At 42.2% G+C, this 23,821-nt stretch overlaps 1 protein-coding gene across 1 annotated transcript in view; it reads left to right on the top strand.

Moving 5' to 3' along the window:
• The first annotated feature begins 7,168 nt into the window (after positions 1 to 7,168).
• The window catches only part of LOC126279021 (uncharacterized), a 35,983-nt gene continuing 19,330 nt past the window's right edge, over positions 7,169 to 23,821 (top strand). Inside the window, exons 1-4 of the mRNA XM_049979454.1 lie at positions 7,169 to 7,417; positions 20,584 to 20,733; positions 20,971 to 21,174; positions 21,262 to 21,455. Coding sequence (XP_049835411.1) covers positions 7,169 to 7,417; positions 20,584 to 20,733; positions 20,971 to 21,174; positions 21,262 to 21,455 — 797 coding nt within the window. The remainder of the gene's footprint in view (positions 7,418 to 20,583; positions 20,734 to 20,970; positions 21,175 to 21,261; positions 21,456 to 23,821) is intronic.

Below are 23,821 nucleotides of genomic sequence, written 5' to 3' on the forward strand. Positions count from 1 at the left end.
TCGGGTAGCATTTACTAATGTGTGCCAAGAATGCGAGAAACGATTCCCGCTATACAGTTCTGCCATAGCTTGGTGGTTACAATGTGCAAAGCCTAAAATAAGAAGAATGCTGATCGATTACTCACGACAGAAAAGTTCCTGGATTAAAAAGACGACTGAATTTTATTTTAGCTGCCTTAGAGACCTTTACACCTTGGGCACACGATTAATGGAGAACTTTAGCCCGATTCAGAAAGTTAAAGCAAAACTTTTAGCACTGAAGCGGCGACAGTCAGAAGGTTTTAAAGTCAGAGCGTGAATACACAACTTTGTAGAAGGGGAAGAAACAACTATGTACCATGTAATACGTGAGAATAAGAGATTAAACAGAAAAATACTGACAGAAGTTAAGTTACCTGATGGAGCAAGGCACACAAAACGGCATGAAATTCTAAACGCTGTTCATAAATATATCTCAGATATGATGACCACCAAACCTACCGTCGACGAGGCGCGGCGTGATCTTGTTAGACACATATCAGGACGAATTAGTACGGAGCAAGTAGAAAATCTCACGGCTGAAAAAGAAGGGGGCGAACTGAAAGACGCAATAGCACAGAGTCCTAAAACTAAGTCTCCAAGACCTGATGGTATCCCCGTGGAATTCTACCAAGTATTCTTGCCACAAATGAAAAGCAAGTTGCTATGTATGTACATTCGAAATCATGAATGGCTCTGTTGCCGCTCCCAAAGAATTTCCTGAAGGGAACATAGTTCTAATTCCTAAAAACTCACTTAGCAAAGCAATTGAAAACCTTCGCCCAGTAACTTTACTCAACAGTGATTACAAAATTATGACCCGCGTATTAGCAAGAAGAATAAAAATGGTTGTTAACTCTGTAGCTGGCACGTACCAAACATGTGTAGGCTAAGACAGAAACATCTATCAGAATATATGCGAATATAGGGGTATAATATCGATCACAGATGTATGCCGAATAAAATGTGCTTTAGTGTCATTAGACTTCGAGAAGGCGTTTGACAGAGCAGATCATAAGTATCTCCTTGGTATCATGGCAGTAATGGGATTCCCAACACGATTCGTGAGGATTATTCAACAAATTCTGAAAAACTGTGTGGCACGTATAATGATAAACGAACAACTAAGTAGAGAGATTGAATTGACTGGATCCGTACGTCTAGGTTGTCCAATGTCAATGGCCCATTTCGCAATAGCAAAAGAACCTCTCCTCGCGACACTCATGCATCACCTGCAAGGATTGTGTGGAAACGGCAAGAAAATAGTGTGCAACGCCTACGCAGATGGTGTGGGCATCCTGGTTATAAATGAAGATGAAGTGGCGATAGCTCTTCAGATTGTACACATATATGAACTTGCTTTCGGCGCCAAACTAAATAAGAGGAAGTCAGGCATCATGAACCTAGGCAGGGGAATATGCATGCAAAATCGGGGACAATTGACGGAAGTATCCACATTGAAATGTTTGGGTATTGAATTCAGGAGCAACATCCAACACACTATTGCCGTCAATTACAAAAAAAGTACTTGTAAGCATACGAGCATCTGTACAAGGAAACAGTATGAGGCAACTGGACGAGATACAGAAAACCAAACCAGTAAATGTGTATATAACATCCAAACTTAACGATGTTGTCCAAGCTTTACCGATGCCATTAGAAACAGCCAGAAGAATTTTATCCGCGATAAGAAGCTTTGTATGCCAAGGCAACATTTTCAAAGTGAAGTTCAATACACTAACACTCCCAACAAGGAAAGGAGGTTTAAACCTTGTTGATGTCAGTTACAGGTCACGAGCGTTATATGTGTGTCGCATGTGCAATCAATGGAAACAGATGCCCGACAACTTAACGGCCCACTTGCTGAATGAAATTGCTCCAGCAAGCATGCAGCCGCCAATAGATGTGAAGCATATACCAGCTGGTCTTTGTCACCTAAAAACTTTTCTTGTTGAGTTCAGTTATATCTCTTCGGGGCTCTCAGAACAGCAGTTGAAGAGAGTAAAGGACATCTATACATATTTGATGGAAGCTAAGGAAGGAAATATTATTGAAAGAAAATACCCCAACGACGACTGGTCTGCAATTTGGAAAAATATCCACGATCGGAACTTACCCTCTAAGGTTAGGTTAGGTTAGGTTAGTGGTGTTTAACGTCCCGTCGACAACGAGGCCATTAGAGACGGAGCGCAAGCTCGGGTTAGGGAAGGATGGGGAAGGAAATCGGCCGTGCCCTTTCAAAGGAACCATCCCGGCATTTGCCTGAAACTCTAAGGTGAAAGCAACTTGGTATAATGCAGTCAACAGGAAAATATCAACTAATTCAAAAATTTCATGCTATACATCGTACTAATTCATCCTTGTGCGCGTCATGCAACCTTCTTGAAACTGAAGAACACCGATTCGTGTGTGAAAGAGTAAGATACATATGGCATATAGTTAAGCAGATATTAGCGACCGTTAACAGAACATCTCCAACCGTTTTAACCGCCGCAGATTTTTTGACTCCAGACGCAGTGCCATATCCTAATACGAAAAGAAATGCTGTTAATTGGCTAAAAGGGCACACAGTGCACTATATCTTGAAGGCAGGAAATAAAGGCAAAGAAGATTACTGGGTGTATCTAACGACCCAGCATCTTCACCTTATGCGGGAAAAAGACTACAAAAAAAAATTACGCATGCTTCCTAAATAGAATCATGGAATAAAATTATACAGAGAACAATAACAGATTAAGATAGGTACGGATTTCAGAGATGTCAGCCTTGCACGATTACAGATAACTGGAACCGGAATGTCTTCGACCCTTTCAGGAGACACTACAGAAAAGAAATCAAGTCCGTGACAAGACTCACCGGGTTACATCCTCCTGAAGAAATTAGAAATCAATTTTTATGTATTTTTTTAATCATCTTATGCCATACGCAGAGAAGTTTTAAATTCTAAAAAACGTTTTTCAAGGGGATGCAAGATTTTATGTTTTCCTTATGAAGATGAGAGCCTTCACGTTTCAGTTTATTATAATATACTTGTCTTTCCATTAGCAGGAGGAAGATTCATTACCTTTAATTAATATTAAGAAGAAATATTTATTCTAATTTATGTTAGCTAAGGTAATCCAGTGTACAGCAAAAAATAAAAAGCCGAAATAAAAAATGAAAAAATAAAATAAAATAAAATAAAAAATACAAAGAACGAAAAGTGGCTGAGCACTCGCAAAAGTAAGAAAACTGAGGATTTGGTATCAAAAACATAAAACAAGTTCATAAAATAAAAAAGTAAAAAAAAAAAGTTGGTAGAAGGATGTACTCATAATAATAATAATAATAATAATTACGACAAAAGCAAAGAAGCTAGTCGAAGAAGGCAAGCAAGGTGAGCGTTTGGAAGGGCTGTGAGGGGAGAAGGGAGGGCCTAGAAAAAAGAAAAATGAAAAGAAAAAAAAAAAAAAAAAGAAAAAAGTGGTTAGCGTGAACATCTGCGAAACGAGAGATCCTTGGTTCAAGTCCTCCTCGATTGAAAAGTTTACTTTCGTTATTTTCGCAGAGTTGTGATCTGTCCGTTCGTCCATTGACGTCTCTGTTCACTGTAATAAGTTTAGCCACCGCACCGCAAAACCGTGCGATTAGTAGACGAAAGGACGTGCCTCTCCAATGGGAATCGAAAACATTTGATCGCAAGGTCATAGGTTAATCGATTCCTCCACAGAAAAACACGTCTGATATATTCTATACAACACTGGTGACGGCATGTGCGTCACATGACTGGAATATGTTGTCGACCCACCTAACATGTACACTTGGCGAATGGGTAAAAAGATTCTTCTACCTAGCGCGATTTAGGTTGTCTTGCGTATGTGATAATTACTCCTAAAAAGTGATGAAAACAGAAAAGTTTGTCACATAAACTGAAAATAAAAAAATTAAACTTTTCACTCGAGGGACGACTTGAACCAAGGACCTCTCATTTCGCAGCTGTTCACGCTAACCACGGAACGACGCCGCTCCTGAGTTCACCGTGTCCTTGATGTTAGGATTGAAGTACTCATTTTGTATATTTTTCTTATTTTTTCATAGTACCACACAACTTCTTCCTGTTTTCTCGATTGATCTGTGTTCAGTTTTCAAGGCCTATCCACTGTGCCAACTTATAACTAAATCTGAGGGGGCTGCGATGGGGAGGTTCCCTTGTAAGACGTAGGGAGCCAGCCGCACGGCCTGCTCCCTCTTTTGCCATCCGCCCAGTGACTCGAGAACCCACCACTGCCTGCCACCCACTCTGGAGTGAGGACGGACCGCTCAGATCTTGTGTATCAGAAGCCACAGAGACGTCCGGGTCACCATGGGATTCCAGTTGCACAAAAGGCGTTGCAGGTCTCGTCACTACAGTTGTTAGCAGATCTAAACAGGATAAATACTGAAAGTAGACGACAATGCTTATATTCCATTTATTATATAACAGCAACGTCATTTTCCGTAGCTATTACTGGATATATCGCTTTGAAAGAAGAGGGTAGATTCTGAAGAAATTATTTAACTAGAAAAAACGTTTTAATATATGAAGCTATTCGAAAGAAATACGCGTGTACAGCCGGTAGACTATTTCCGAACAGATCGTACTCGGACTTGCAGGAGATACAGTAGGTACGTCTGACAGCACACACAGTGAGCCAAATAGAGGAGAACAGAAGCGCAGAAGCAAAAACGATGCCTCCCTCACCTATCGTTGTCAGTGGAAAGACCAATATGCTGAGACAGCCGAAATTTAGATTTTTCATTTAACCAAAGGTGAAATTTTTCATAAAGACAGTTGCCACAAAAAACCATTAAATTAAAAATAGAAAGTTTTGGCAATTACTTTGTGGCTGTCCTTGAGATGAAATCATATTATTGGCAATAGTTGTATACTTCTGATGCATATAGCTTGGTTTCTCTAAAGGCGAATATTTCTCGTACTGAGCAGTAGGAAGCCGAAATCTAAAGAAAAAGGCATGTGTAATGTCTTTAGACCTGTTTCCATGTATTCTGACAATAAATATTAATTGTAAATCTGTTTTGTTATTAAAATAGAGTTTTGCCGTGTAGATGATGCGACAGCAATCTTAAATTGCCTGATTAGGTTAGTCTACAAAACATGAGGCTTACATATGAACTGTAACAGATGTTTTTACTGGCGTCATCAAATGCTTTCTATACGTCGCTATGGATATTGAATCATTTAAAAGTTTTATTCAGCACTTCGCAGGTCTACAGATAATTTTCTTAGGACGTATACCTTTTTTATGAGAGGCAAACTTTGATGGGCTGAGTACCTCAGTAATAAGCTGACGTGAACCTTGTACATTTTCGAGGAAAATTTTAAAACAATAACAGGAGACAGGAACAAGAGTCGAAATCACATTGTCGGGTACAGAAAGAAATATTTCAGAAGCATTGATTGACCAGTGACTGAGACTGGTTGGCTCATCTACAGCGATGATTCTTTCCTGCAGAGCATTATGTCTTACGTCTGAGCTGAATCATTTCCTTAAACAATGGGAGAAAATTGATGCCTAAGCTTCCATGTGTCTCATTTTAAGTTTACTGTCCCTTATTGAACTTTATTTTCCACCAAATTGTGAAATATTCTTTTCTTACTGTTCAGCCGAATATTGTTCCACATTATCGTATAAAAAATGGAGAATTTGTTGTGTGCCAGCATGGAATATTTCTCCTCCAGGCCCTATAGTTCCATGCTGTCTTAATAGATCCAGACCTCAAAATGGCGTCTGTAACCGAGGTCCGTTCCAAGCAGAGAATTTGTTTTGGGGGAAAGTCGGAGCATCGCCTATATTCATAGGCGCTTGGTGAATGTCTTAGAAGATCTGGTAGTGAACAAAAACACGGTGAGTCGTTGGATGAGACATCTGTCATCATCGCAACAAGGTCGCACAAACTTGTCCGATCATCTGCGTGTCGGTCGGCAGCTGACAGGTGTGACTCTTGCAATGTTCGAACGTGCGGACACTCTCATTCGTGGTGATCAACGGATCACACTGAAACACATCGCTGCACAACTGGACGTCTCTGTTGGTACGGGTGACACACTCGTCCATTTGTTGGGGCAGTCAAAGATGTGAGCCCTCTGGGTTCCTCCCCGGCTAACAGAAGCATCTTCCGATTTCCATCTGATTGGCCCAATGAAGGATGCACTCCGAGGGAAGCAGTACTTCTATGACTGGGAGGCTAGGATGCAGCAAGACGCTGGCCCCATCATCAACCAGTACAGACTGTCCCAGTAGGTGGCGTAAGGCTGTCGCATTGAACGAATGTTATGTCAAAAAAAGAATGCTTTGAAGCAAAAGGAGCAGGAGTAATATTGTGTATTAGCATTATAAATAAAACCAATCTGCTTTCAGAAAAATAAATGTTGCCTACTTATTGAATGCCCCTCGTAATATCCTTATCACAATTACTGGAGTTTTCTATTATTGTCGCCACATATTTTTAACTTCTAGAGGATTTTACCTCTCCTGCTCTGTGTGGGTTTTCACCAGATTCTATCCCAGACTCAAACCTTCCGTCTTCTTCAGATTTATTCTCTAGTCACGTTTTGTATACTGTTCCTTAAGGTTTGTCAGTGGGCATTCCATACCCTCTTCATCTTGAGAGAATAATACCAGGTCATCAGAAGTGTGGAGAGTGTAATCACCAACCTTCACTGTCGTGCCTGACCATTCAGCGAACCAGCCATTCAGTGCCTGATCCAAATAAACGTTAAACAACATACAGACATTCCACTCCTAATCTTAGACCTTTGTTATCTAATACATTGCGGGTAACCATTTTATCCATCTGATCACTGGTTTTGTGTTCTTGCATCACTTTCTAATCACGCCAAATCAAAGGCTTGCAAAGTTTCTTTCAAAGGATACGGCTAATTTCCCACACCATACTTCACCAATCTGAATTTGTGCCTCATCTCTGTCTCGACATCGACGGGACTCTAATCTATAATACTTCTTCCCTCACATAACTGAATATCGTCCAAGTTGTTCTACAACGCCTAACCTGAAAGAACTCAACTGCCACCGAAATTGGAGAAAACGTTGATGATGTTGCAGGTTCGTCTCACAGGACATTAGCTGGCTGTGGAGCTGCGACTTCTGTGATGAAGCAAACCGAGCACCACTCTCTGCTGGGCTTTGGAGCCTCCATACGACGTCTGCTGGGCCTGTGGTGGTACGAGGGGCGATGGGGGCGCATCTGGTCAGCAGCGTCTGCGTCCGTGACGCTATTCTGCCTCGCGCTGCTGCCGACTTTCTCGGCTCTCAAACTTATCATGGATATTCCGCCAGAGCTCGAAGAGATCGCATTATGCTGTTTCGTTATTTGTATCTGCTCCGGATTTCTGATCAAGGTTGGTGCTAAAATATCTCATATTTTCTGTTTGTAACTATCCTGTTCCCAGTCGTTTTCGAAGCCAGCATTTAATTTTGTTCACGTTACTATATGTTTTCGCTTTCTGATCTCCAGAATTCTATTTTGGTTGTTAATTTGAAAAAATTGACGTCCGAAGCACTGAAAATTAAATTTCAAATCTTGGTAGCGAACTAAGGAAACATCTTAGGGGTTCGTCCACTGGTCATAGGTGGATCGGAATTATATACTTATCGGCTTTGAAATTTGGTTCAAATGGCTCTGAGCACTATGGGACTTAACGTCTGAGGTCATCAGTCCCCTAGAACTTAGAAGTACTTAAACCCAACTAACCTAAGGACATCACACACATCCATGCCCGATTCAGTATTTGAACCTGCGACCGTATCGGTCGAGCGGTTCCAGACTGTAGCGCCTAGAACCGCTGAGCCAACACGGCCGGCTGAAATCTGGTAATTACACTATAGATACCAGTGATTAAATGAACCACAAACAAACAATGAAGTACTGATAGTGTAGCAGCCATATACAGGTTGTACATGTGCTGTGGTTTCGATGGTTACCACAATTAGCACAAAGTATCCACTATATCCACACTGGGTTTTCCCTGGAGAATGCTTGTTCTACAGGCAAACAATGGACGTACTGGACGCACCGTAGGTGTAGGCCCAACCTTATAAAACAATAACAAGTGAATAATCAGAAATTAAAATTCAAGTAATGAGGGGGGAAACGGCGGGGGGGGGGGGGAGACCTGTGAGGCACGTTTATTAACAAAAAGGCCATCATATGGCACGCAGTGGTGCCTTTCTCGTGTGATTCTCTGTCTTTTTGATATGTCACAGGATGCTCTTTCAATACGAAATTGTTACTTTCTTTATTGTGGGGCCTGCACCATACATTATATCACAATAGTACCATTATTGCTATCTGTTGTCGTTGGATGAAATACTTTTTTTCAGCGACGTTCCAAAGTTGTTCGCTAATTTGCTGTTGCACGCAGATTACACTGAAGAGACAAAAAAGTGGTACACCTGCCTAACATCGGGTAGGGCCCCCGCGAGAGCGCAGAAGTGCAACAATGGTTCAACGATTGTCTGAAGTAGTGGTGGAGGGTACTGACAACAGGAATCCTACAGGGATATCCATAAATCCGCAATAGTACGAGGGGATGGGGATCTCTTCTGAACAGCACGTTGCATGGCATCCCAGATAACCTAAATAATGTTCATGTCTGTGAAGTCTGGTGGCCAGCGGATGTGTTTAAGCTGAGAAGAGTGTTCCTAGAGCCACTCTGTAGCGATTATGGACTTTTGGGTTGTCGCGTTGCCCAAGTCCGTGTGAATGCACAATGGACATGAATAGACGCAGGTGCTCAGAGAGGATACTTAGGTATTTGTCACCTGACAGAATCGTATCTAAAGGTATCAGTGGCACCATATCTCTACAACTGTACACGCCCCACACCTTTACAGAGCCTCCATCGTCTTGAACAGCCCCTTCCTGACATGCAGGGTCCACGGATTCATTGGGTTGTTTCCATATCCATACAGGTCCATCCGCTCGATACAATTTGAAAGGAGAGTTCGTCCAAGGAACATGTATCCACTCCAACATCGGTGTTGACGGCCACAGGCGAGGCGTAAAGCTACGCGTCGTGCAGTCATCAAAGGCACCCGCGTTGGCCTTCGGCTCCGAAAGCCCATATCGATGATCTTTCGTTGAATGGTTCCCACGCTGGCACTTGTTGATGGCCCAACATTGATATCTCCTGCAATTTGCGTATAGGTTGCACTTCCATCACTTTGAACGATTCTCTTCCGTTTTCGTTGGTCCCGTTTTTGCAGGATCTTTTTCCGCCCTCAGCTGAGATTTGATGTTTTACCCGATTCCTGATATTCACGTTACACTCGTGAAATGGTCATCACTAACTCGGGTACGCTGTGTCGCATCGCTCATGCACGGACTGTAACACCACGTTCGAACTCACTTAAATCTTGATAACCTGCCATTGTAGCAGCAATAACCGATCTAACAGCTGCGCCAGACACCTGTTGTCTTATATAGGCGTTGCCGACCGCAACGCCGTATTCTGCCTGTTTACACATCTCTCTAGTCTATTTGAATACGCATACGTTCAAATGGCTCTGAGCACTATGGGACTTAACATCTTAGGTCATCAGTCCCCTAGAACTTAGAACTACTTAAACCTAGCTAACCTAAGGACATCACACACATCCATGCCCGAGGCAGGATACGAACCTGCGACCGTAGCAGTCCCGCGCTTCCGGACTGCAGCGCCTAGAACCGCACGGCCACCGCGGCCGGCAATACGCATACGTATATCAGTTTCTTTGGCGTTTTAGTGTATTATTCGCAAATTTTTTTAGCTGACAGTTGCAGAAATTCAAGTTTGAGGAGAAGCTGTCTTGCGTTAGCCAAATCAAGCGTACCACGCTAGAAACGAGACAAAGTCTGAACAGATGACGGGTGTCCCGTGTATATCTAGAGGCATCTTTTTGTTGGCGTTACTGAGGGACTTGTCTTCACCTTCCGATAGCGACACCTGTTCTATAAGATACGAGTGGCTGTCAAACTTCGAATTTCTTCAACTGTCAGATAATGAAAAAACATATTATAATATACATGCAACAGCAAATCATTGAGCAACTTTAAAACATCGCTGGAAAAAATACGTCCAACAGCCACATATAGCAATAATGTTTTACTCATAGTTGACATATGTCCATACACAGCGTCAAGACATGTAGTGATGAAGGCAATAAAGCCGAAATAAGTGAATATACTAAAATAACATGTCAAACAGCATATTGTCTTTCGATTCTATGCATACTGAAAATTATGACGTGCATTCAAAACAGTTATTTCCAAAATGGCAGTCGTGTTAATAAAACATTGTCACACGATTCTCTCGTACCACCGCTTCCCCTTTTGCTGTCCCACCCCTGTCACCCACCTCACAGTAAGTGATTTTAAAGTTCTGAATATCCATCAGTTTGGTTTTGAATTATGCTCTCACATTTCCGGATGACGACCCTTTAGTGTGGCAAATACAGTGCTTTGTATCTTTAACAGCAAATCTGTTAACTTGTTGGATAAAAACTACAGTTATTCGTGGGACATCAGTTGGTTAAGTAATTGTCAATGTCAATGAAATCCACCAACAGCCGTGCAACTCAAGGTGTTATTTTATTTTATTTTGTGTTGAAGGCTACCAGTTTCAGAATTTCGTTATGCCATCTTCAGGTATACGCCTCGATATACACTAAATAGTCGACTCTTTTATTCTGCAGGGGCCTGAAGATAGCACAGGGAAATATTAAAACTGGTATCCTTCAAAATAAAATGAAACAACATCTTAAGTTACACTGCTATTGGTGAATTTCATTGAGACTGACAGTTACAGTCATTTGTAGTCAATTTTTTAATGCTATATTCCAATTGTATCTTCCAGCAAAGGTGTCGCTATAGAGAGGTGAAGGAAAGTGCCCGGAACAAAACCAACAAGAAGTTGCCTCTGTTTGTAAACAGGGTGTTACAAAAAGATATGTTATGTGGATATGTATGCGGAAACGCTTACTTTCCATATTAGAGCTCATTTTATTACTTCTCTTCAAATCACATTAATCATGGAATGGAAACACACAGCAACAGAACGTACCAGCGTGACTTGAAACACTTTGTTACAGGAAATGTTCAAAATCTCCTCCGTTAGCGAGGATACATGCATGGAAACCTTGATGCGCTGATGCAGCCCTGGAGAATGGCGTATTGTATCACATCCGTCCACAATAAGAGCACGAAGAGTCTCTACATTTGGTACCGGGGTTGCGTAGACAAGAGCTTTCAAATGCCCCAATAAATGAAAGTCAAGAGGGTTGAGGTCAGGAGAGCTTGGAGGCCATGGAATTGGCCCGCTTCTACTAATCCATCGGTCACCGAATCTGTTGTTGAGAAGCGTACGAACACTTCGACTGAAATGTGCAGCAGCTCCATCGTGCATGAACCACATGTTGTGTCGTACTTGTAAAGGCACATGTTCTAGCAGCAAAGGTAGAGTATCCCGTAGGAAATCATGGCGGTGAATCGAGGAAACTAAAATGAGCTCTAACATGGAAATTAAGAGTTTTCGGACACATGTCCACATAACATCTTTTCTTTATTTGTGTGTGAAGAATGTTTCCTGAAAGTTTGGCCGTACCATTTTGTAACACCCTGTATAGGAGACCCGCCAACTGCTCTGTAACATAGTCTGGTTACTAGCACGGCACGTTTGATTTGGCTGGCACAAAAGTGATGCAGTATAGGAATTCTATGGACTATTTATATTACAAAAACACTGTTCCTGCATCAGTAATGGATCATTATTTCCATGGCTATTTCACTGTTTGACCTAATGATGAAGACAAGTTCGGCATTGAAACATCTTGCCCAGTTAGAGGACGCAATAAATACAGTGAACGGATGTACACATGACAGTACATGTCACGAAAATACAAATGACACTAGGACAGTACGTATTTAATGTTGTGACTGCCTCCGTTATGGAAGTAACTGAAGTAATTCCAACCGTGATGCTACTACATGCGTTTTTTTGCTAGAGTACGATGACATCAAGACACAAATACAGAAACCATGCAAAGTATTGTGTCCCGCAAAGAACACAATTTGCGACTAAGACTAACTGCGGCCCTTCATTGCGATAATGAGGATCTAATGCGGGGTGGGTCTTTTTTCACCTTTTCATGAGCCCTGGAAGGCCCGTCGTCTGCTATGACTCACGATTCGATCCAATCCACGCACTTCTCCCTAAATTCTTTCTCAGCTCTGGCACCCAGTGTTGCCCAAATTGCCTCGGTCTCACTGCTCGTACAAAGGTTCATCATCAGAAGCCGTCCTTTGCGGACGTCACTAGTCCTGACTAAACTATCCCTAGACCGAGGGACTGATGGCCTTGTTGTTTAGCCCCTTACTTCTCAATCAGCCAATCAGCAACGATTAATTACCTCCTGAGAATTTCAAGCAGAATAAAATATTCCTGTAAACTGAGTGGTGTGTTACCTGGTGTACAGCAAAATCTGTTCCTGCTAAACACCCATTCAATAACACTTTCATTAAATGAGAAATAAATTAGGTGTCCAAGGACGCTGAGTGCGATGCTGATGGTCTTGCCACTTGCTGTTGGTGGAATTTCATATTTTTATGTGGATTTTGCGACAATTTCAGTCTTCCATGGCGAGTCAAAATAAACTCGTGCTCGTAAATTAAGGATAATGCTGATATACGGTGAAACAACGTTCTGGTGGGAGGTTTGCGGGTTTAAATCACCTCAGGGTATGACCATGCGGTGCATTTGATCTGAGGGTCGTCGCACGAGGGTTCTGGCAGCAGTCCACATACGCAGAAGTGTGCTGGTGCCTGTCAAAGTACGGTGCAGCGAGTAAGTGTTCAGACGTTTTCAGACGTGCTAATGGTGACTGTGTGTTGAAAATCGCTCAAAAAACATATATTGACGACGTTATGAGGGGTGAATACTAGGGCGACTGGAATCTGGTCAAACACAGCAGATCGTAGCACGGGCCCTCCGTGTGCCACAAAGTGTGATCTCAAGATTATGGCAACGATTGCAGCAGACAGGAAACTATCTAGGCGCTACAGTACGGACGTCCACAATGTACAGCACCACAAGAAGACCTATATCTCACCGTCAGTGCCCGCAGACGGACACGGAGTATTGCAGGTAGCCTAGCTCGGGACTTTACCGCAGCCACTGGAACAGTTGTCTCCAGAAACACAGTTTATAGACGACTGAACAGACATTGTTTATTCGCCCGGAGTCCTGCAAGGTGCATTCCAATGACCCCTGGTCACAGAACACAGTACATGGTCATTGGAACAGCGGTCCCAGCTTATGTTCACGGACGAGTCCAGGTATAGTCTGAACAGTAATTCTCGCCAGGTTTTCATCTGGCGTAAGCCAGGAACCAGATACCAACTCCTTAATGTCCTTGAAAGGGACCCGTATGGAGGTCGTGGTTTGTTGGTGTGGGGTGGGATTATGATTGGTGCACGTACGCCCCTGCGCGTCTTTGACAGAGGAACTGTAACAGGTCAAGTGCGTCGGGACGTCAATATGCAGCAGTATGTCCGCCTTTCCAGGCGTGCAGTGGGTCTCATCTTCTTTCTGATAGAGGATAACGCACGGCCCCACCGAGCTGCCATCGTGGAGTAGTACCCTGAAACAGAAGACGTCAGGCGAATGGAGTGACCTGCGTGTTCTCCAGCCCTAAGCCATATCTAGCACGTCTGGGATGCTTTCGGTCGGCGTATCGCTGCACGTCTTCAAACCCCTTCGACACTCCAGGACACTGGTGCAATAATGGAAGGCTATACCCCAGCAGCTGCTCGATCACTTGATCCAGAGTATTCCAACCCGTTGTGCGACCTGTGTACGTGTGCATGGTGTTCATATCCCATATTGATGTCGGGTACATGCGCAGGAAACAGTAGCGTTTTGTAGCATATATGTTTCGGGACGGTTTTCTCAATTTATCACCAATACCGTGAACTTGCAGATCTGTGTCGTGTGTTTTCCCTATGTGCCTATGCTATTAGCGCCAATTTTGTGTAGTAATACTTTGTGTGGCACCACATTACGCAATTATCCTTAATTTATGAGCATGAGTGTATATTCGTAGTCTCTCGCTTCCAGTTTTCTAACGGTGAATTAGTGCGTGTAACATGTGTTTAGCAAAATCAAAATACACCTGAAACACTGACACTGACAGCGAGGAGACAGCAAAGCCACAGACAGAATGCATTACCAAATCCAGCTATAACCATTGTCTACTTTATGAACAATTACGTAGGTATAATCGCAGTAAGATTAGTTTCCTGTTGGCATTATTCTAGTAACCGAAAGAGATCAGCGATTATTTTTATTAGTCATTTCGTCCCCCGCTACCTATACCTTCGACTGATTTACTGTAAAAAACAATTGTTAAGGTGATGCAGCTGAAAGGTAGAGGGTTATTTATTGCTATGGTATAGTGTTCTTTTAGGGTGTACTTAGTATGCTTGTACGTGATTTTAATTACCACTGCCATGTACAACAGGCTGAATTTTTTTTTTTTTTGCGATAGCCAAAAAGTAATGAAGAAACCTGCTGCCAACAATACCCAGTCCACAATCAAGTTCGTCAAACAAGAATAAAAAACTTGTAACTGAGCACTTATAGTCGAGAAGAGTCTAGAACTGCAGTGATTAACGATATTTTACTGTTTTAATAAATCAGTATATTCAAGAAAACTTCAAATGGACAAATTAATATTTTTGAATCACATTATAAATTTCCTATTGGAATCAGCGCTTGACACAGTTCATAACGAGCTCTATGAGAGTTCCAAGCACTGCTAGTTATCACACCGTCCGTTAATCAAGTACAGTTAATTGCTCTGCTTAAAAATGGTGAAAGAGGTGCGCCACTTGGAACGCTGTTTTTCTACAACCCTAACGGAGGCAAACAAAATAAAACACTGAAACTTAAACAAGCTTCCAGTAAATTATCAGGTCACCTCTACACATTTACACAAAAATGCATGATAACTAATTCGGTCGATAAACGTTAAAGTCAGTCGTCTTCAGTGCTATCCGAGAAGTGCACGCAGTCCCGGCTGACTTAGAGTACATTCTGAAGCGTAGCGACGTACATTACTGGCGAATGATGACGATGGAAATAATACCTACATACTGCTTCGCTTCTGTGGTGCTTTAATACTGCCGCTGCATTTTTTCGCCGGACGGCAAATACAATACTTGTAGTTAGAACTCCTTAAGCAACTGCAGTAGTGCTTAAATGACACTCTTTCTGACTATAAGATTCTACATACTGTTAGTTGTACGATAATTTTACAAATCTTAGCACAAAATTCAGTTTTTATTTATCATCATGAAACATAAAAGAACTAATCTCACAAAAAAACTCTACGGTATGGTTTCACATAAAACAGGACCTGCACCCAGGTTTACGACTTTCTATTTTTAAATTTCGTAGAAAGTGGATTTTTGAGGAAACTAATCATGCTGGAACTCCAAATATATAACATTATTATGATCACCTGAAAAGGTAGTGTGACATCATTTAAATATTTAACTGCACTTTAATTCATTGCACAATGCTTTGTCTGAATGCTCGTGCACACGTTAAGTGTGACCGGATTGGCCTTAACCGAATGGCGAAATAGTGCCAATTTCATTCGCTCGCCACCGTTGCTGTGTAGCCGCTGTGCTTCTTTCCCCATACTATTGCTTGTGTTAACAGGATGATGATAACGATGATGATGATGACGATGTACTGTGTAAGTTTTTGAGGTCAGCTACCAGTAAATGGGATGAAAAGAAGGAGGTAGGAATTAAGAAAAAAGTGATTAAAGAACAACTCTAGTAATTGGATTGCTATTTTTGGATAAGGGGTATTGTGTTGGACTGGCAAGTGAAAAAATACATGAAAGGAAGCTGGAACACGAAGGTTCTAATTTAAGACCAGGTACTGGAGTTTTCATCTAGGAAAAGGACGGCAGGATGAGTACGTGTCGAGGCGGATTTCAAGGTCTGTAAGAGTGAGTTTCTTGCAAAGCTGTGATAGGTTTGTCCTCATCCAAAGCGCAGAAAACTAACTCCGACAACCACAATTCAGGTGTAAATACATACGTCACATGCGGAAGATGAAGGGATAGCGAAAGTATATGAGAATATGGAAAAGGCAATTCTCGCTGATGATAATGTAATAACCTAGGGGTAATCTGCACTTAGTAGAGGGGGGGGGGGATAAAAGAAAGAGTCATTGGAGAATGGGGACTTCGTGGGAGAATAAGAGACGAGAAATAATAATAGCCCCGCAATCCGTAATAAACTGCAATAATATATACAGCTAATGCAAGAAGAGATAAAAACTTGGAGGCACGGGAAGATAGACATAGACTTGGATTACAGTTAAGCAATGATGAAGACTAGAACGAAGTTTAAAGAGACTCGTCAACCATGGTGCAAACAAGTAGGATGTTGAGGTACTGAGGGATAGTGAGATTCATAACTACACTACATCTACATACAGACCTTCAAGTCACCATGCGGTGTATGACGGAGAGTATCTTGTAGCAAAGCTAGCCATTACCTTTCTGTTCCTCTCACAAGTGGAACTGAAGAAAAACCCATTGTCTACACGCCCATCCACAGGACCTAATTTCTCTGATCTTGTGCTCATTGTCCTTACGCCAGATGTACGTTGGTGGCAACAGAATCGTACTCCAATCAGCCGCAGAAGCCGGTTCTCTAAATTTTCTTATTAGTGTTTCACGAAAATACTCTTCCCTCCAGATATTCAAATTTGAGTTCACGAAACATCTCCGTAATACTAGTGTGTTGATCGAACTTTCTGGTAACAAATCTAACAGCACGCCTCTGAATTGCTTCGCTGTTTTTCTGTAATCCGACTTGGCGGAAATTCCAGAAACCCGGCAGTACTTAAGAATGGGTTCCACCAGTGTTCTGTAGACGGTCTCCTTTTTATATAAGCTTCATTTTCCTGCAAATCTCTCAAATTGAAGTCGGCCCTAGTACCGACTTTCATTTCGTATGACTTTGCAACGTAAAGCCTAGATATGAAACGGACGAGATTGTGCCAAGCAGTACACTGCTCATGCTGTATTCGAACCTTATAGAATAGTTTTTCCTGCTAATCGGCATTAACTTACATTTTCCTACATCTGGAATAAGCCGACATTGCCACACCAAATTGACATTCCGTTTACGTGATCCGGTATCCTACAGTAATTCAATGACGACACTCTTCTGTACACTACAGCTTCAACAGCAAACACAGTCACTGATTGCTTCTCGCCCTGTGCCCCATATCGTTTGTGCATATAGGGAACAAGAGTGGTCCTCCTATACCTCCCAGGGCAGTCTGACGATACTCTTGTCTGTGACGAATACTCGCCGTCCAGGACCACGTACTAGTTTCTGTTACTTAAGAAGTCACACATATTTATCAAGAAGCGGTGACACTTTCTGTCCAACCCACCCATCATTTTGCACGACAATGCGCGAGCGCTAACAGCCCATGCTGTGGCTGCTCTGTTCGGTAGATGGAACTAGGAAGTACTGTACCAGCCACCATACTCTCTGGACTGTGACATTGATTTTATTCCGAAGATGAAGGAACCACTTCGTGGCATTCGCTTCAGAATTGTTCCAGAGATTCGATAGGCAGTAGACCGCTCCATTCGCACCATCACCAGAACAGGCTCTCCTAGTGGTATACTTCGCCTTCCACATCGCTGGTTACGGGTTCTACACAAGGCTGGTGACTGCTTTGGAGGACAGTAACAGGCGCAAACATGTAACTCTTTTGTATCTGCTGTGAGAAAATAGTTGCCACTATTTAAGTTTCAATCCTCGTATATGTAAGTCAAGTAGGTATGAAATAAATTGGAAGTGCTGGGAACCCAAGGTGAAATGGCTGCAGGAAAAAGCCAAGAAATGATCAACGGAAGGAATGTTTGAGCATATAGGAAAGTCAAATTTACCTACGGTGAAACAAACAGCAAAGGCGTTAACATTAAGAATCCAAGGGAAATTCCTCCGCTTAGTACACAGAAGAGAGGGGATAACTGGAAAGAGGAAAGAGGACAGTGAAGGCCTCTAGGACGGGGGGGGGGGGGGGGAAACTAGCCCGATGACATGACTGAAGAAGGAATGGGTGTCGCCTGGAAGATGTACAGGATCCAGAGTTTAATAGAGCTGTGGAAGACTTGTGATCAGGTAATGGACAGATAATATACCTTAGTAGTTTGGGAGGTAATTGCGAATATTCAAGTTAGAGAACTTACAAGTCTGGATACATACCGTCAGACAATCGGAAAAATATTATCCCCAGGATCTTGAAGAAAGCAGCAGCATTTGTGAGTGAGTACAGCAGCATATACGGCTTAATAGCTCACGCATCTGAGTTGTTGTCAAGAAAAACATCCATAAAAATGGAAAGGAAAACTCGGAATCTGTTAGATGACGATCTGTTTGACTAACGGAAAGGTAAGGTCATCAGTGAAGCTTTTCTGATGTTGCTATTATTGAATATGATAGCAAGAGTAAAAAAAAATAGGTTCGTGGATATGTCGACCTGTAAGAAGCATTCGCCACTGTAAAATGATGCAAGATATTAGAAATTCCCAGCAAAAAAGGAATAAGACCTAGGGGAAGACGGATAACATATAAAAAAGGGAAGATAAGGCCACAACGAAGTGTTGGGGTTAAAAACGGTGTAAGATAGGTGACTATTTTCTCGCCCATGCTGTTCATTCTTCACATCAAAAAATAATTACGGAAATAAAGAAAAGTTTCAAGTGTAGGGTTACGATTCAGGACAACATGATATTAATGATAAAATTCGCTAGTAACACTGTTAACCTTAGTGATAGTGAAGAAGCGCTATAGGTCATACTGAGTGGAATAAACGGTTCGTAGGACTTGGGATGTCGTCACGTAAACGAGACACACAGATCTGTATTATCTGGTTAGTTCGATATCAATAAAAATAAAATTACAATATTCTAATTACCGGTTTTGGTTGATTAAGATCCACCTTCAGCTTCACGAAAATAAAGAAAAAATTGCTTTCCAAAATGTCTCTAAGCACTTTGGGACTTAACATCTGAGGTCATCAGTCCTCTAGACTTAGAACTACTTAAACCTAACTAACCTAAGGACATCACACACATCCAGGCCCGAGAAAGGATTCGAACCCGCGACCACAGCAGCTGCATGGTTCCGGACTGAAGCGCGTAGAACCGCTCGGCCACAATGGCCGGCATTGCTTTTCAATTAACTTGGACTCAACCAACTTCAAAAAACATACTTTTATTTCAAAAGTATTAAAACATAAACATAGTAAAAGACGTACAGTGTTTAATAAAGAATCAGTACCAATGTACAAAGATGCCCACAGCACCAGTTGCACGAAATGTAATCCATGGCCGTGCAGTGTGGCAGCGTGGTTTGAGCCGTCATGTCACGGATTGCGTGGCCGCTCCCGCCGGAGGTTCGAGTTCTCCCTCGGGCATGGATGTGTGTGTTGTTCTTAGCATAGCTTAGTTTAAGTGATGTGTAAGTCTAGGGACCGATGACCTCAGCAGTTTCGTCCCTTAGGAATTCTCACACATTTTATGTAATTCATGTCTATGGAAATAAACACAATGAACCATGTAATGATTACGGAGATGAATTGAAAATACTCAGAAGAAAAATTAGTTAGGAGTAGCAGAAATGAGAATAGCGATCAATTTAATATCAAAATTTGAGATCACGCACTAGACGAAGTGAGGTAGATCTGCTTCAGTAGACGCAAAATAATACGTGCAGAACGAAGCAAGGAGGATATAGAATAGCAAATCAGCAGAATGTTAAAAGTTATATATACTGATAAGATGCAGAAAGAGGTCTTTGTCTGTAGAAACGGTGAAGAAAGAAACACTGACAAGAAGAAGGAAGAGATTGATATGTTATGCGTTAAGGTACCAGTGAGTAGCCTCAGTAGAGGGAGTTGTAGGGGGAGACAAAGATCGGAATACATTACATGCAAGTGCTACTCTGAGATAAGGAGTTTCGCACAAGAGAGAAATTCGTGGCTGGCCGCACAGAAACTGTCAGGAGACTCAGTAATAATAACAGGATGGTGGAGCCTACTGAAGATGCATTTGGGTAGGATACGCAAGGCTTGTAAATAAAGACAGCGTAGTACTTGGTAGTAAAGGTACAACTGCAGCGTAGAAGGGGATAAAAACCCTGGGGCCAGCCGTCTTTAGAAGGCAACATAGTGCGGGGAATGCCGCTGTTTAAGCAAAAGTTTTTGATTACTGCAGTGTACGGCATCGACGGCATAAAGATTATCATAAAGTGGTGCACTGTCAGCGCTCGCTGCGCTGCGACGGCGAAATCGACACTTCCCAGTAGAAGACTATCACAGTAGTCGGACTTATAAGTTTCTTACCAGCTTCAATTTTAAGTTATGTACAGTAGTTCGTTATTTGTTACAACGTTATTTTGACTACAAGCTTTATTTGGTTGCAGGCAGCGTTCTTCATCTACCAAGGTGACTCTCTGAAACGGCTTCTGAAGCTTCTGTCCGACACCAGAAGAGTCTACAGGACCGACGAAAGCAAAGAGGATATACGACACTCTTACCTGAAGCTGTCACGGCGAGTTTCCCTGCAGTTTCAGGTGCGAAGTACACATGCAAAGCAAATCCAAGAGAATGTTTTAAAAATACATTTCTACGTATCCCGTAGTATGTAAGAAGTTTTTCGTTCAGTATGTTTTCAAAATCCAACTGAGATAATACCTATAGGCCTACAGTGTTTTCCTCATTGCCGATAGGTATGAAAGTAAGGATCTGTATGCAGTTTCTTGCAATGGTACGTCTTGGTATAGTTCTGACGAACGCTTGGTATTTCACAGTTTGCGTCGCTGCCGACACTCGCTGGTTGGGTCTCCACTCCACTACTTGCTCGCATTTTTCTGAGTTCCGAGGATGATTCGATTGAATCAAATAACCAGTTCCCAGTGCCTCTCTGGTTTCCCGGAAACATGTACCTAACGCCCACCTACGAAATACTCTATGGTATTCAATCTTTCAGCATATTAGTAGCCACCCAGGTTACGGTTAGCATAAACTGTTTCTTCGTCCACATGATGCTCATGGTTGCAGGTGAGCTACAAGTTTTGAATGAAAACATCTCACTCATGCAGAAATTAAACGTGAAGGTCCAAGGATATAAACATGAGGAATGGAGACTTAAAATTAAAAGAAAAAATGATGAAATGAGTTTTCCAAGAAATGAAAATCCACCATGTTCTACCCATCCTTGGTCGGAAGATGTCTCAGAAGAAAAAATGTGTTTGCAGCTGGTGAAGAATATTCAGCATCATCAGGAGATTATCAAGTAAGTAAAGATGGATAACATGAAACGTAAAATATTGTCTCACTATTTGCTTCACCTCGATAACGCTATTAGTGAGCTTTAATTTGGTCACACAGTTGACACATGTGAAGTTACACAGCTGGTTTAACATACACAGCCTGCTAAAAAAATCACAACACAGAATTATCGCCAATGTCGAACTTCCTATCACAACTTGCTATCACAATTTACGGACAACGAGAACACTTAACCGCCACTTTCCGATTTTTACTCGCCTCCCTCCCGTTTTTTTACTAAATGACAACCCTACACGGATGAACCTAATGGCTGTCCCGTGAGTTACAAATTAAGTTCTAATCTCACTCTCATAACTATCAGTGATAATTATATGACACAAGTCGATTACAAACCATCTGATTTGTATGCTAATTTTGTCCTTCAGTACTTTCTCAACAATCGTGACCTTTTGGAGAATATTACCTTTTTTTTCCTATTTACAGATTTTTTCCCAATGTTCTATAATTTATTGAACATAGACCAAAATAATTTCGAATCAGACATATCTGTTCTGAGAAGTCATTTAAATGCTGAACCATTCAGTTTAAGCTTGACTTTACATATTTTTCCCTCAACGACTGGATGCTGCCTCTGAAAAACGACCGCCAATTTCATAGGAAATACTTGTCCAGTCAGAGCTTATAGCTCGTCTCTGATGATTCCTTCGTTGATGCTGCCTATAACCGTCCTCCCTTTCTCCGCTTTTAACGCGGTACCTCATGTACATCATGAAATGCTAAACATGTGGACCACTGGAACTATGACGTGTACCATATATGAAAAAATTCGTATTTCAGAGCCGTCAAGGGCTTTCGTAAAAAAACATCCTTCAGTAACAGCAGGTTTCGATCGTCATATCATGTCCGCAGACCTACTGGTCGACATTAATATGCGCTGTGTACATGTGTACATAGTTCGCCTTGATGATGGGTTCATCTCTGTTAGGGACACTTGCAGTGACGTGTCTGAGTGTCTGTGGAGGAATGACAGACCGTTCTTCCTCAAGAGCAGAAACCATAGAAGATGGTCATGTTGAATGATGGAGTGAAATAGATGATCTAGCTCATCACAAAGGTATTCCATTCAGTTCAGTCCGTAACTCTGCGCAAGTCACTCCATTTCAGGAATGTTATTGTGTTCAAACTAATGTCTTTTCGTAACAGGGAGCATTTTCATGATTGTAAAAATAATCATCGCCTCCAAAATGTTCCTTTGCTCTACACAAAACACAATGCTGCAAAATATGTCCATGTCCTTCAGCGTTTAGCATTTTCTTCTGTGCAATAAGGAAGGCACAACCTAACTACGCAAAAAACCACATTCCTGAACACAGCCTCCACCACACTTCACTGTTCCCAATTCAAATGATGTCAGATAACGTTGTCCAGGCATTCACTTTATCCAAAACCTTCCACCGGTTTGCCTCAGGGTACTGCGTGATTCTCCACTCCAAATAATTAAAAATGGTTCAAATGGCTCTGAGCACTAGGGGGCTTAACAGCTATGGTCATCAGTCCCCTACAATTTAGAACTACTTAAACCTAACTAACCTAAGGACATCACACAACATCCAGTCATCACGAGGCAGTGAAAATCCCTGACCCCGCCGGGAATCGAATCCGGGAACCCGGACGCGGGAAGAAAGAACGCTACCGCACGACCACGAGCTGATGACCCAGATAATTAATTTCCAGACATTCACTCTCCAGTGCCGTTGCTCCTTGCTTAGCACCGATCACACGAATTTGTGGCTTATGAGGAGCAGCTGGGCAGTCGCGCCAACCACACATAATACAAGTAATGCATATAAGGAGACTCGACTAACATGCGTAATACGTTCGGAAAGTACAGCAACTACATCATATTTACTGAGAATGCAGAAGGCTCTCACACAGTTTGCACTGTGACAAACGTCATGAGATAGAGATATGCGCATATACAAAAGGCGTCATTATCAGGTACACAAGTACAGAAGGGTAGTGCGCGGCGAAGCTGTCATTCGTTCTCCGATGATTCATGTGAAAAGGTTTCCAATGCGATTATGGATGCACTGCAGGAATAACAGACTTTGAACGGGGAGTGGTAGTTGGTTCCAGATGCATTGCACGTTCCATTTCGGAATTGGTTACGGAATTCAGTACTCCGAAAGCCACTGTGTGACGGGAATGACGGGGATACCAGATTTCAGGCATTACCTCTCATCATCGACAACGCAGTGGCCGACGATCTTCACTTAATGACCGAGAGGTCCGGCATTTGCTTAGAGTTGTCAGTCCTAAGACTGTGTGAAATAAACGCAGAACTTCGTGGGAGGCGTACGAAAAACATAT

This window comes from Schistocerca gregaria, chromosome 1 (genome assembly GCF_023897955.1).
Source record: "Schistocerca gregaria isolate iqSchGreg1 chromosome 1, iqSchGreg1.2, whole genome shotgun sequence".
NCBI classification, from domain to species: domain Eukaryota; kingdom Metazoa; phylum Arthropoda; class Insecta; order Orthoptera; family Acrididae; genus Schistocerca; species Schistocerca gregaria.